Source organism: Tursiops truncatus, chromosome 8, assembly GCF_011762595.2.
Source record: "Tursiops truncatus isolate mTurTru1 chromosome 8, mTurTru1.mat.Y, whole genome shotgun sequence".
In the NCBI taxonomy this organism is placed as follows: Eukaryota; Metazoa; Chordata; class Mammalia; order Artiodactyla; family Delphinidae; genus Tursiops; species Tursiops truncatus.
The window spans coordinates 106,662,759-106,676,958 of NC_047041.1; the positions used below are offsets into that span (position 1 = coordinate 106,662,759).

The 14,200-nt window shown below is 67.3% G+C and overlaps 1 protein-coding gene across 1 annotated transcript in view; it reads left to right on the forward strand.

The window, feature by feature from the left end:
- The window catches only part of TRPM5 (transient receptor potential cation channel subfamily M member 5), a 20,856-nt gene continuing 6,656 nt past the window's right edge, over positions 1-14,200 (forward strand). The window contains 31 exon segments of the mRNA XM_073809456.1: positions 1-117; positions 278-384; positions 490-635; positions 789-842; positions 1,222-1,388; positions 1,552-1,612; positions 2,051-2,194; positions 3,399-3,474; positions 3,561-3,769; positions 4,002-4,046; positions 5,169-5,261; positions 5,264-5,286; positions 5,550-5,646; positions 5,649-5,860; positions 5,935-6,075; positions 6,151-6,216; positions 6,218-6,275; positions 6,598-6,621; positions 6,624-6,673; positions 6,676-6,723; positions 7,119-7,231; positions 7,465-7,604; positions 7,682-7,932; positions 8,056-8,093; positions 8,095-8,172; positions 8,360-8,492; positions 8,554-8,728; positions 11,640-11,778; positions 12,215-12,396; positions 12,572-12,841; positions 13,671-13,914. Coding sequence (XP_073665557.1) covers positions 1-117; positions 278-384; positions 490-635; positions 789-842; positions 1,222-1,388; positions 1,552-1,612; positions 2,051-2,194; positions 3,399-3,474; positions 3,561-3,769; positions 4,002-4,046; positions 5,169-5,261; positions 5,264-5,286; positions 5,550-5,646; positions 5,649-5,860; positions 5,935-6,075; positions 6,151-6,216; positions 6,218-6,275; positions 6,598-6,621; positions 6,624-6,673; positions 6,676-6,723; positions 7,119-7,231; positions 7,465-7,604; positions 7,682-7,932; positions 8,056-8,093; positions 8,095-8,172; positions 8,360-8,492; positions 8,554-8,728; positions 11,640-11,778; positions 12,215-12,396; positions 12,572-12,841; positions 13,671-13,914 — 3,701 coding nt within the window.

Below are 14,200 nucleotides of genomic sequence, written 5' to 3' on the forward strand. Positions count from 1 at the left end.
ATGCAGGGTGCCGGGGGCTCCCGTCCTGGCAGCCACGGGGGTGCTGGCGACCAACAGGGGCCGGGCCTGTGCCAGGGTGAGATCGAATTTGGAGGGTCTGGGAAGAAGCGAGGCCAGGTGAGAGGCTGCCCGCACCCCACATCCTCCCCGCAACACTGAGCCCCGGAGCCTGCTCTCCCACAGCGGAGGTGGCGGGTGCCCGGGGGCTGTTCAGAGCCCCAGGCAGAGACAGCTGCGGAGCTGGCAGCGCCCTCCAGCTCCTGCCTTCTATGCCCAGGCACAGCGTGTCCAGAACCCTCCTCTCTCCGGCCTCAGCCTCTCCCGAGGGGATGGGGACGCCCAGGTCACACAGCAGGTCAAGACGGGGCCTGCGGGAGCCCCCTGGCCTCTGGCTGCGACCCTGCCCCCCCCACCCTGTGGAGCCCAGCCCTCCCCTGTGCCCAGGGCCCCCTTACCCAGCAGCCCCATACTCAGCACCCCCATACTCAGTACCCCCGTGCCCAGCACCCCCATACTCAGTACCCCCATGCCCAACACACTCATGTCACTGGTGGGCGAGGAGCGGCCCTTTGCCCTGAAGCCATGGCTGAGGGACGTCCTGCGAAAGGGGCTGGTGAAGGCGGCTCAGAGCACACGTGAGGCCCTGGGCCAGGGCCTCAGGCCCGCAGCCCGCTAACCCCACGGTCACCCTTCCCCGACAGTGCCACGGTGGCAGTGGGAGCAGCCCCGGGGACGCAGCAGAGGAGCCTCTTCCCCAGGAGGGTCCGGCCACCCCGTGGGGCCCACAGGCCTCAGCGAGACACCCGGGGGCAGCGCCAGCTTCCACACCCCGCTGCCCGTGGGTGGGCCCCCTTCGCCCCCTCTGCTTCCCTCGGGGGAGGAATCTGGCCAGTCGCTGGGGTCAGAATCAAACTTCTGGGCTTTATTTTCAGGCCTGCTGGGCCTTCAGAAAACCCAGTCAAGGACGTGGGGTCTCTGGTCTCCTTCACCCCAGAAATGATTGATTGTAGAAAAGACAAAAAGCCCTATCTGTGCACCCACTGGGCTGAGGGCTTTGTAATCTGGAAAGACCTTCCTGGGTTCTGGCCCAGCACAGGCCACGGGACAGAGTCGTGGCCTGTTCTGTCCAGATGGCGTCTGGGGGGGCCAGCTCCCAGCAGATGCCCCAAAGGCAGGAGGGGGCCCTGGGGCCGCTGGGCGCAGTGACTCCAGGGTCTGCAGGTGCCTGGATCCTGACCAGTGCACTCCGTGTGGGCCTTGCCCGGTACGTCGGACAGGCTGTGTGTGACCACTCACTGGCCAGCACGTCCACCAGGGCCCACGTGGTGGCCATCGGCATTGCCTCATTGGGCCGCGTGCTGCACCGTCAGCTTCTGGACGATGCCCAGGTGAGTGTCGGGCTCGGGGCACTGTGGCCTTGGGACACGGTGGGCCTGGGAGGCCCCCGAATATCGGCCACCCCCCAGGGCAGGAGGGCATGCCTTATGGAGGCCACCAAGGCAGCCTCGCAGCTGACCACAGCCCTCCACCTGTGACTGGGTCTCCCCACAGTGGACAGGCCAGCAGTGGACAGACCAGCCCCTGACCTCGGGGGCTCACGGGCCTGGGCGTGGTGGGGGGAGCGAGGCTGCTCTGAAGGACTGAGGCAGTGAAATGACTCAGAGCCAGGGGAGGGGGAGGGCAGAAGGGGGGAAGGCAGGAAGGGGGAGGGGGATGAAGGGGAGGGGCCAGAGGGGGAGCCGGGAGCCGCGTGCCCAGCATGTGGCCAGCAGGTGGCAGCATCGCCCAGGGAACGGCATGGGGAGGGGTCTGAGGCAGGTCCAATGAGGCCCAGGCGGCCCTGTGAGAGAAGCTCCCCCCAGCGCCGGGCTCTGTCTAGAGGGTCCCCTCCCTGTGCCTGCCTCTGGGCCCCCCGAAACAGCAGCCAGCCCTCCCTCCATCTGGAGGGCGGGGGCCCCGGACAGAAGCCTTGCCCAGGCCTCATTGACGTGCATGGGGGACCCAGGAGGACAGCCCTGTCCACTACCCCGTGGACGATGGTGGCAACCAGGGCCCCCTCTGCCCCCGGAAAACAGCCACTCCCACTTCATCCTGGTGGACCCGGGCACCCCTGGGAAGGTCAGCGAGCCCGCAGAGCTGTGGCTGAGGTTGGAGAAGCACGTCTTGGAGCAAAGGACCGGCTACGGGGGTGAGGCCTGCCTGGGTGCCCAGGGAGGCTGCCAGGGAACACGGGATGGGGGTGGTCACAGCGTGTGGACGGGGCTGGAAGGACCACCAGGACGGGCAGGAAAGGGCATTCCCGGCTGAAGGCACAAAGCATGCCAGGGTGGTGAGACTCAGGCCACTGGGAAGACCTTGGGCGGGGGGTGGGGGTGGGGGATTGCCAGCCACAGCGGCAGGGGACACAGCTGTGGGGAGTGGCTGTAGGTCGATTTCCAGTGGGGGGTCCCCTGGCTAGAGGCGCTGGTTGTGGGTGGGCTCCGAGCTTTGGAAAGAAAAAGAGATTTCCCAGTTTCAAGAAGCCTATTTCCCTCCACTGGCCCGACGTAAGGTGCCACCAGGGGGCAGTGTTGTCCGAGGCCTGGGCACCGCTGCGGCCAGTGGCGGGTTCGAAAGCTGTTGCTAACGCTAGTGCAGGACTATTCATAAACAAGATACGTATAATTGCCTCCAATGTGTGTAAGCAACGTGAAGCGTCTGTCAGCTGAGCACCCTTTAATGAAAACACAACCGAAGCCGTGTTTAAACCATCACCACGGGGGTGCAGCGCTGAGCCCCGTGCTCCCGACGCCTGGCGGCCCAGGCGACCCAAGCATCCCCCACATTCATTCAGGAGGCGCCTTAGGAGTTAGAGGGGCCCCTGCTGGGGGTGGGGCGGGGGGGGGACGATCCCGCCTGCCTGGAGTCCTCCCAGCAGCTTGCCGGGCTCCTCCCACACAGCCTACCCAGCGGGTCCAGGCTTCTCTGAGGTTTCACCTTCAGAAGCCTCATTTCTGGTTTGTTTGGGGAAAAATCTGACCAGCGCCCCTCCTTTACCTCTTCGACGTGCTCCGTGGGCCTCGGATGACCTGGTGGTCGATAGAGCTTTCTGCCCTGATGCGGGGAGATGCCAGGCCCTCGGATGTGGCTGGTGCAGCCAGGGACTGAATATTCAACTTGAGATTTAAATAGCCACGAAGCGGCCACGTCGCATAGTGAGGTGCGGGGCTGGCATCCTGTCCCCGGGTGACGGGGCAGCCTGGAGCCCACACTTCTCTAGAAAAAGCCTCTTGGCTGGAGTTTGCCCAGAAGACGTGGCAAGTTGATGGTCTGAGGCCGTAGTGGTCACCCCACGGAGAGGGTCCCAGACCCTCCGCTCGCCCGGGCACCTGGGTGGCCCTCGTGCTGCGTCTGCTCCAGCAGCATCGAGATCCCCGTCCTCTCTCTGCTGGTCAACGGTGACCCCAGCACCCTGGAGGTAGGCAGCGGCGGCAGGTGGGGGCCTCCTGCGGGGCCCCCGCCAGGGCAGGGATGGACCTGGAGCTGACTCGGCCTGCTGGCCCTCCCTGCCCACCTCACAGGACTTCCAGGGCCGTGGAGCACGCTGGCCCATGGCTGATGCTGGCGGGCTCGGGGGGCATCGCCGACATGCTTGCTGCCCTGACAAACCAGCCCCACCTCCTGGTGCCCCAGGTGGCCGAGAAGTTTAGAGAGAAGTTTCCCAGTGAGAACTTCTCCTGGGAGGACGTCGTGCACTGGACAGAACTGGTATACACCGGCCAGGACCGCAGTCAGGAGGACCAAGCGCTGGTCCCTACCCCAGACCCCGCCCCCTGCAGTGCCCACGCCCGGCCCCTCTGGCTGCAAAGCTACCCCACTTCCCGTGCTCACCCCTGCTTCAGGCCCTCACGCCTGGGGGCGGAGCCTCGGTCTGTGGGTGGGGCTGCCCTGGGCCCAGCGGGCAGAGGGCTGGCATTCTCACGGGGGGGACATGGGGTCATATACCACGTGCCCGGCCTGAGGCACCAACTCGGGGCCTTTGTCCATCCTCGAGGCACTGGTGAAAGGTGAGGCCTGGCCGCGCCCGCTGGGAGGCCTGCGGAGGGCACCGGGCAGAGGCAGATGGCTGACCAGCTCCCAGCCCTGCCCCGTCCTGGGTCTCGGCCTCCAGGGGCAAGGCCGCCGCCTGGGGGCTGTCAGTGGCCGGGAGGGACCCCTGGCACGGCTGCACTCTGCTGTGTGTGTGAGCGTGTGGGCGAGCGTGCTAGTGTGTGGGCGTGTGTACCGGTCACTGCTCGCTTCGGCGGGGGCAGCACGCGTAACAAAACTGGAGGAATACAGAGCCTACCGAGGCCTCCGTGCAAGGCCTCCGTGCAAGGCCTCCGTGCAAATCCGTAGAAAGTCCTGCCTTTGGCAAGTTTTATGTTACTATATTTTATCACAATTTAAAAAACTAAAGTGTTCAATTAATTCAGGGAGCTGTAGCGTTTTCATAAGGTTGTGCACCGTTACTACTGATTCCAGAACGTTTCCACCACCCAGAAGAGCCCTGCTAGTCACCCCGATTTCCCCCAGCCCCCCGCAACCCCGCATCTGCCGTGTCTAAGGATTTGCCCACTTGTGGCATTTCCTGCGAATGGGATCACACACTGTGTGGCCACTGGCGTCTTTCCTTCGCCGAGCACGACGTTTTGGGGGCTGTCCACGTTGTAGCCTGTGTCGGCCTTCACTCCTTTTTCGGGTGGAGTAATATTCCACATTTTGTTTCTCTGTCCCTCTGTTGATGGACACTCGGGTTGTCTCCACTTTCTGGCTGTCACCTGACGTGCTTCTTCTTGGACATAAACACCTGTGGAGGGGCTGACCGCTGGTGGGGGACACAGGCCCAGGCAGGGAGGGGCTGTGCGGTGCAGGGTGCCGGGACACCCTTGAGGGAGGGGAGTCTCCTCCAGACAGGCCACCGGCCCCCTGCTCTTCCATTCACCCTTGGGGTCCCCTTGGGGTCCTGGCGCTCCCAGCATTGGCTCCTGGGGGTCTTGGGATGTCTTGTGAATCTAGAGGGTGTGGAGCGAACCAGAGCGCCATTCCCGTGGCTGTGCGTCTAGGAGAGTCACCTTGAGGGACCCTGTGCCCAGCGGCTCTGCCGGCGCCTAGGTTCGCCCTCCCCCCCTCCCCTCCTCCGCCCGCAGCCCACAAGAGCCGTAGCCAGGAGGCGCAGGACTGCCCGGATGAGCTGAAGCTGCCCGTGGCCTGGGACCGCGTGGACATCGCCAGGAGCGAGATCTCAACAGGGACGTGCAGTGGAAGGTGCTGCCCGACTGTGGCCAGATCCAGGCGGGGACGCGTGGAGGGCTGGGGCAGGTGGTGTCCGGGTCCATCCTGGCCCAGCTGTGGCTGCGCGGGCCGGGGGCGACCGGGGCACCTCCCGCTGCTGTCTCACTCGTCTGCACCCCAAGGCAGGATGGGCTGAATTGCGGCGGGTGTGGGCCACCCGGCGCAGCGGGACAGGCGGGGGCCTTGCCGAAGGTCCCCACGCCCAACCCACCGGCTCCCTCTCACTCTCCGCCCAGTCCCGCGACCTGGAGGAGGTGATGATGGACGCGCCGGTGAGCAGCAAGCCTGAGTTCACGCGCCTCTTCGTGGACAGTGGCGCCAACGTGGCGGACTTCTGACGTACGGGCGGCTGCAGCAGCTCTACCGCTCGGTGCCCCCCAAGAGCCTGCTCTTCCACCTGCTGCAGCGCACGCACGAGGAAGGCCGGCTGACGTGGGCCGGGCTGGGCGCCCAGCAGGCCCGGGAGCCGCCCGCCTTCTCCCTGCACGAGGTGTCGCGGGTGTTCAGGGACTTCATGCACGACGCCTGCCGTGGGCTCTACCAGGCAGTGAGCTGTGAGCGGGCGGCAGGATGGGGGCGCCGGCGGGGCCGCGGCTGCGGGCTGACACCCCCGTCCTCCAGGAGCAGGGCCCGGTCCGGCAGCCCACGGGCCAGAAGGGGCTGCTGGACCTGAACCAGAGGAGCGAGAACCCCTGGAGGGACCTGTTCCTGTGGGCGGCGCTGCAGAACCTCCACGAGATGGCTACCTACTTCCGGGCCATGGTGAGGACTCCGGGGAGGGGCCGGGTCCCTGGGGAGGTGGGGGAGGCAGCCGCATCCTCAGACCTGGCCTCCCAGGGCCAGGAGGGCGTGGCAGCCGCTCTGGCCGCCTGCAAGATCCTCAAAGAGATGTCCCACCTGGAGCCGGGGGGCCGAGGGGGGCCGCACCCTGCGTGAGGCCAAGCACGAGCAGCTGGCCCTGGGTAGGCAGCCGAGCAGTGGGGGCTGCAGGGACCCTGTGCGCCTCGGGGCCACTGGGCTCCCCCCAAAATCCTAATGGGGGCAGACGGGTACACAGCTGACGAGGACGCAGCTCCAAGGCTCGGGCCAGCTGGGCCTGTGGCCGGGCGGGCGGCGACACTCGGGGAGAGGGAGGCCCCCAGGATCCCGACAGCCTCTGTGTGGCCGGCCTCTCCCGGGCCTCACCAGCCCCCTGGGAGACAGGCACAGGGCAGAGGGCCGGCCGGAGGAGGAGGGCAGGCGGGCCAGGCCTGGGCATCGTGGCAGCGGCCGCGCCCTCGGCAGACCTCTTCTCCTAGTGCTACCGTAACAGCTGGTGCGCCGGAACCGCTCATGCAGCAGGGCCACGTGTCTGCACCTGTGGCCACCGAGGCCGACACCGAGGCCTTCTTTGCCCACGACGGGGTGCAGGTGAGCCCCGGGGAGGGCTGTGGGGCGAGGGGCTGGGCAGACAGGAGGTGCCCCAGCCGACCCCTCTCACGTGCCTCCCCCAGCCTGTGTCCTGGCCATGGGGGTGGGGGGCTCCCTCAGCTGGCCACTCCCCCCACGTCCAGCCCTTTCTCCACCTCCAGTCTCGGAAGAAACCCCGCTTCCTCAGCTCAGCCCTCCCGGACCCCCGAGCCGGGCCTGCCCCGTCGAAGGGTTTTCCTTCCCCAGCAGGGCAGAGGCTCCAGGAACTCCAGGAGCCAGGGCTGGGAGGGGCGATGCTCCCGCTGAACCTGGAAGGGCAGGCCTGCTGCGGGCACAGCAGGGCAGAGGTGTGGAGGCGGGGGCGGGGGGGGGGGGCAACCGTGCCTTTATTTCAGGCCTTCCTGACCGAGATCTGGTGGGGGGACGTGGCCGCGGGCACGCCCATCCTGAGGCTGCTGGGTGCCTTCCTCTGCCCGGGCCTCGTGTATACCAACCTCATCACCTTCAGGTCTGTCAGGACAAAGCGGCTGGAGGGCCTTGGGCTTCACTGGGGCTGGTGGCGGCACGTCCCCGGCGCCGGCCCACGCCGCATCCAGCATCCGTGTGGGCCCCCCATGCACGCCCCCTACCCGTGTCCCTTCGCAGTGTGTCCAGCACTTCCTCTGCTGGCTGGTGCCTGAGACCAAGTGGAGGGCCTCTGGGTGCCCTTCCCACGTCCATGAGGGCCCCCTGTGCTCCCAGTGAGGAGGCCCCTCTAAGGACGGGCCCAGAGGACCTGCAGGGGCTGGGCAGTCTGGACACGGAGAAGAGGCTGCTCTGTGGCCCGGGCAGTCGGTGAGGGCCCTGCGGAGGGTGGGCAGTGGCAGGGAGGCTGGGTGCCGGTGGGCGGCGGCAAGCTCGGGGCTCTGGCCACCCGTCTCATCACTGGCCGTGGCCTCCTTCGTGGTGCCGGGCGGAGCAGCTGGCCAAGGCGCCAGGAACTCAGCGCGGCCGAGGCCCCGAGCCGCCTCCTCGTTCACGCGCTGGCGGAAGTTCTGGGGGGCACCCGTGACCGTGGTCCTGGGGAACGTGGTCACGTACTTTGCATTCCTCTTCCTGTTCACCCACGTCCTGCTGGTGGACTCCAGGTCCCCTCCCCAGGGGCTGTCGGGGGCTGAGGTCACCCCCTACTTCTGGGTCTTCACGCTGGTGCTGGAGGAGATCCGGCAGGTCAGCAGTGGGCCCAGCCCACCGAGCCCCGATCCCTGACGGTCACAGCCTGGCCATGGCGGGGCTGTCCCCAGCTAGGTGGGGGCCCAGGTAGCCGTCACCGGGCCGTCTGCCCTCTGCCAGGGCTTCTTCACAGATGAGGACACGCACCTGGGGAAGAAGTGCACTCTACGTGGAGAACAACTGGAACAAGTGTGGCATGGTGGCCATGTTCCCGTTCGTCGTCGGTGTCACCTGCAGGTCTGTGGGTCCCAGAGGCCTGGCAGGGGCAGCCCTGGTGGGCTGGTGGGCCGGGCTGCTTCAGGATGGGTCTGCTCAGGCCCCGGAAACCCTGTGTTTGTACGTCCCGTGCTGTGTGTCCTGGGGGAAGCCCCTGCCCTCTATGGGCACCAGCAGCCGTCCAGCCTGCCTTCCCCCCGCCTGCCAGGATGCTGCCCTCAGTGTTTGAGGCCGGCCGCACGATCCTTGCCATTGACTTCATGGTGTTCACGCCCCGGCTCATCCACGTCTTTGCCCTCCACAAGCAGCTGGGCCCCAAGATCATCATCGTGGAGCGGATGGTGAGCCCCCGCCCCCGGGAGGGCGGATGCTTCTCTCCCCACTCGCCTACCCGCCGTGGAGATGAAGGACGTCTTCTTCCTCCTCTTCCTCCTGAGCATGTGGCTTGTGGCCTACGGCGTGACCAGCCAGGCGCTGCTGCACCCCCATGACGGGCGCCTGGAGTGCATCTTCCGCCGTGTGCTCTACCGGCCGTACCTACAGATCTTCGGGCAGATCCCACTGGACGAGATCGACGGTCAGCACGCAGCCTGGGGGTGGGCGTGGGGGGTCCTCTGTGCCCACTCTACGTGGGACCCCCACCCCAAGGTGCAGCTGAACCGAGTCCAGTTATGAACGTTCCTTTTGTAAGACCCTGGACAGGTGGCCCTTGAGAGGGGTGTTTGAGGGTCACAGGAGACCTCGGCCTGGAGTGGCTGAGAGCGGGGGGTCCCCGAGGCTGGCCCCCCAGGCCCTGCCCACCCACACAGGGCCACGTCCAGCAGGGGACAGCTCTGGGCTGATGTGTGTCAGCTGCGGAGGCCCCAAAGTCGGGCCTCGGGCTGGAGATGGAGACGGGGCTGCAGGGAGAGAGAGCAGGCTGGGTGGGGTGGCGGGAGGCTTGCCGGGAGGGGGGATGGGTAGGCACTACAGGTCACCTGGGGTCTGGGCCCTCCAGCTGCCCCGTCCCCCCGGCATGTCCCCAGTGGGCATCAGGTCTCCTGTCAGCCCCCATCCACCCGGCCCCGCACCCAGCCTCAGGCCCACCTGCTGGAAAGGCCCTTAGCTAGGAAGCCGCTCCTGATGGCATCTGTGTGGGGGGCAGAGTGGCTCAGCCATGGGGGCTCAGGGAGACCTGGGCTGGCGGCGGGGATGCCTGTACAGGCTCTGGGATGGCTGGGACTCGGGGAGGGGGAGGGGGAGGGGGGACCAGCCCCTCAAGCAAGGTGGGCCAGCAGCCAGGGCCCAGTGTGGGGGCCCAGGGCACCCGCCCTGCCGGGCACTCCTGGCGCGAGGAGGGGGGCGGAGGGATCATTCGCTCAGGCTGGTGTCAGACTGAGGCCACCTGGGGTCCACCGGGCGATCACGGGCACACTGTCCCTGAGGCCTGACCGCGGCCACTGCAGCTGATGACGCGAGGTCAGCGCCCCGCGACCTGGTAAATATTTGTCGATGGGATGAGGACGTGACCGAAGCAAACAGGCCTCCGGGATGGGGCGGCGGGGGGGCTGGGCCGTCATGGGACTTGCCTCCTAATTAGGGTGCTCTGCAGGCTCATTTCCTCCACTGTTTTCTTAGGCCCCCAGCCCCCGGCACTGGGGCCGGTGTTTGCTCACCCGTGGGCACCAGTTTCCAGGCCATTAGTTTAACGAGGCCCTGCCCGCCCTCCAGCCCTCCCCGCCCGCACCATATGGCCCCTGCTGGCGGATGCTACCGTGACCCTCAACTGCCCCAGTCCCACGGGGCCCCTCGGAAGGAGGGGAGTGAGGTGGGCGCCCCCAGGACCAGGCAGGGGTGGGGGGGTCACTCCTGCCCCCACGGCCACACACTGGTTCAAGGGAACTCTGTCATGGTTCGGGGTCCCCAGGAGCCTGGGGCCACCTGGGCAGGACGGAGGAAGGGTAGACTCCTGGGGGTCCAGCCTGAAGTGCTGCTGTGGCTGCCAGGCCGAGTTCCACGGTGGAAAGTCCGTGACCAGGGCCGGGCCTGGGCCGGCACGGAGGGTCCCGCAGGTCCCTGTCTCCCTCCCTATCTCTCTTCACCCGCCCCCCCACCCCTGGCCCCTCCCTGTGAGCCCACGGTGGTACAGCCAAGAGTAATTCCCTCACTTATGGCCGAGAGGGAAGGCAGCCCGCGGGGCTCCCCGGTGGCCGCCCTGCCCTCCCTGCCCCACATGCACCCGCGGGAGCTGGGGGCTGAGCGTCCAGGGCAGAGCTCCGTCTCTGGGCTCTAGGAGGTCAGAGACAAGGACAACTCATTTCCCAGCCTAGCCTGGTGGTGCCTTTGAGAGTTATGGGGGAGACGCAGGGGTCTCATGACCACGGAGCCGCTTCCATCAGACAGGTTTACAGCTTCACACACACGCTTTCCAGGCCTGGCCCTGGCCCACCTCTCGGGGTGCCGGAGGGAGGGAGGGAGGAGGGTCACCCATCAGCGCCGGGCAGATCTGCGGGCGGGGAGGGAACTCACGTGGGGATGCACCAACCCCCATCACAGTAACTCACTCAGGAGGGACTCACCCCCGTGAGGGAGACACGCGGACACGGAAACAGGCCCTGCCAGCCTGACACGCAAGCAGGGAGGCAGGGACACAGGCACACACAGAGCCAGAGGCCCCCAGTGCCCCCCGGACTCAGTCACAGCATGAAGACTGGGAGGGGCAGTCACAGAAACACAGGCCTGCGTGCAGGCGTGTGTCCGCGTCCACGCACGCACGCGCACGGCCTGTGGAGGGCGCCACCTGGAGCCACAAGCCCTCTTGATGGGCAGGCGCACTCTCCCCGCTTCCTCCGCACCTTCCTCCCATCTCCTGGGATGGGGTGGGGGTCCAGGCTGGCCCTGCAGGGGTAGAGGCAGGCAGGGGAGGGGCTGCCCCACCCAGAGGGCACTTTTCAGGCTGGCTTGTCTCCATGCCCGCAGTGATCCGTGTCAAGGGTGTTCTGCCTCCATAGGCTTTGGAAATGGTGCAGATCTGCCCCCCAGCTCAGAGTCCTGTGATAGGCAGTAGGGCCATAAAGGCCCTGAGAAGTCCTGCAGGAGAGACTCCACCTCCCCTTGCCGAGGCCAGCTCTCCCCACACTGGCTCTGAGCAGAGCCTTTGGCGGTGGTGGTGGTGCTTGGGGGTGACCCATGAAGCAACCAGCAGAAACCAGGGTCCTCCACACGGCCTCGCCGCTGCCTCCAAAGCCTGCGGTCTGGCTGTGAGCTCGGTCCAGCAGCAGTGCGGAAGTGGGGCTAGCACCGCTAGGCCAGGCACCCAGGACTGGAGGGTCCCACGACAGGAACTCAGCGCCGAAGCCCAGGTGACCCCCAGGAAACCACAAGAGTTGGCCGCCTAACCAGGGCCCTCTGTCCCAGGGTGGCCTCGACTGCGGGACAGAGCTCTCGATACCCAAGGGCATTTGCAGCTCAGCCCCGCACCGGCTGCACTGAGCCCACTCCCCTTTCAGAAGCCTGCGTGAACTGCTCCATGCACCCCCCGCTGCTGGAGGACTCGCCCTCCTGCCCCAACCTCGACGCCAGCTGGCTGGTCACCTTCCTGCTGGTCACCAACGTGCTGCTAATGAACTCCCTCATCGCCATGCTCAGGTGCCCGCCCTGCCTCCTTGCTCCGTCCACGTCGGGGGGCCCTTAGGTCCAGCATCTCTGGCCCAGACCTGCCTGGCCCTCCGGACTTCAAGCTGCATTCACCTCTGCCCTCAAGAGGGGCCTGGAAATGGGGTGTCACCCAAAACTGTGGCTCCCCTTCGGGTTGGGCCTGGAGGTCAGGGCACCTAGGAGGTGGTGCAGGGCAGGGCAGGTGCGTGCGTGTGGGTGGAGTGGCGATGCTTTCCCAGGCCGCCGCCCCCCAGGGAGTAGGGCCCGGGTCTGCGAAGGCTGCAGCAGATGGGGCAGTGGAAGACCCCAGAGGAGTGGAGAGAAGTCACAGGAGGAGGGGACGGCGAGGCGGGGGGAGCCCTTGGGACTCCAGGAACAGCGCAGGGAGCCGGGCCATGTGCCCACCGCCGCCCACACGCGTCCGCAGCTACACGTTCCAGGTGGTGCAGGGCAACGCGGACACTTTCTGGAAGTTCCAGCGCTACCACCTCATCGTGGAGAACCACGAACGCCCCGCCCCGGCCCCGCCCATCATCCTCCTCAGCCACCTGAACCTGGTGCTCAAGAGGTTCTTCCGGAAGGAGGCCCAGCAGAAGGGGCCGCGCCTGGGTGAGGCTTGGGCTGGACTCAGCTGCCCGGACCGAGGTGGGGGGCGGGGGGGGGCCCTGGGCCTGGGGAGGGGCAGCGCGCCCTGGCCCCGTCTGCAGTGACACTGCAGGCTGCCGCACCACAGGGAGGGCTCCTCCTGCCTGGCTCTGCCCCTGAGGCTGCCTGGCCTTCCCAGAGAGGGACCTGCCGGAGCCCCTGGACCAGAAGATGGTCACCTGGGAGGCGGTGCAGAAGGAGAACTTCCTGAGCGAGCTGGAGAGGCGGAGGAAGGACAGCGGGGAGGAGCTGCCGCAGAAGACGGCCCACAGGTGCATTGACCCGGCCCCGCCCCGCCCCACCCACCTGGGTGGGCGTGGCAGGTGGCCTGGGGTGCTGAGCCCACAGGGCGGCTTACAGGGGCAAGGGCCCAGCCTGGAGCGCTGGCCGCCTCCCCTGCAGGGTGCCGGTAAGTAGAGGCGCCGGTGGAGCTGGCGAGGGGTCGGATCTCACGCCATGGGACTGGGGGCTGTGAGGTCTTTACCAGAATCACTGCTGGGCGTCAGGCTGCCTTACAGCTGGCGTGGGCTCTCACGTCACAGGGCCTGAGCTGGGGAAACGGGCCGAGAGGGGCAGGGATGTGGCCCGGTCCAGCACACGGCCTCCCTCCCTCCCGACCCTGGGCAGAGCTCTGCTGGGGCCTTGCCCTCCCTGCATTTGGGGGATGGGGCCAACACTCATGGTGTTCTCTGCTCTCCCTCAGACCCACGTGCCTGGTCCTGCCTGCGGGTGAGGGGTGGGGACAGCCCCGCCCACCACTGCTGGACAGAACCCCGCCCCCGCCCCGTGCCTGCAGGGAGGGTGCAGCAGAGCTCTGCACCCAGGCCCGAAGGGCCAGAGCACCCTGAACTCAGGCGCCCACAGAGGCTCAGTGCCCCCCAAACCCACCCGAAGGGCCTGGGCCACAGGATGGGGGAGGACGGGAAGGTTTCCCAATCTGGGAGCCCGCCCTGCCCCGCCCCGCGCTCAGGGCCTGCTGCCTGCCTGCTCCTATCCCAGGGTGGACTTCGTAGCCAAGTACCTCGGGGGCCTGAGAGAGCAGAAGCGGGTCGAGCGTCTGGAGTCTCAGGCAGGCAGGCACACCAGGGCGCCCTTCTCTCCCGGTGCAGGGGCCTGGCCGCGGGGCTCAGCAGTCAGGGCAGGGGCAGGGCAGGGAGGGCCTGGGGCTTCATACTCGTACCCACCCTTCCCTGAGCGGGAGACCCTGCAACTCTCCCCAGGGGGGTCCTGCATTTAAGACCCCTCACCGTCTACCCCCCACATCACGGTGCCGGAGGGCCTGCTCCCCCACCCCCCGCCTCCTCCGAGAGGCAGCCACCAGAGGAGGGTCACAGAGCAGTGCGGGCACCGGTGGGCAGGGGAGGCGGGCATGGCGTGGCCCGGGAGCTCCCAGCACGCCTCCCTTCTGCAGGTCGACTACTGCACGGCGCTCCTCTCCTCCATGGCCGACACGCTGGCCCGCAGGAACAGCTACTGGAGTAGGTGTGGCTGTCCCCACACGTCCTGGGTGGGCTTGGGGCAGGGTGGGCGGGAGCAACCCACCGCCAGCCCGCTGACCTGGGCCTCCGCTTCCCACCTGTCCTGGGAGGGGCCCGGCCTACGTCTCTGATGGCCTTCGGCTGACCACAGTCTTCAGGGTGGGTAGGGGCCCTCTGGTGAAGCCCACCGACCCAGCGAGGGTGTGAGGGCGTGGCCACCCAGACTCCCGAGCCTCTGCCTGGCCCCACTGGGCTGCTGCCCACCCCACCCCTGCCGGCCAGGGCCACCT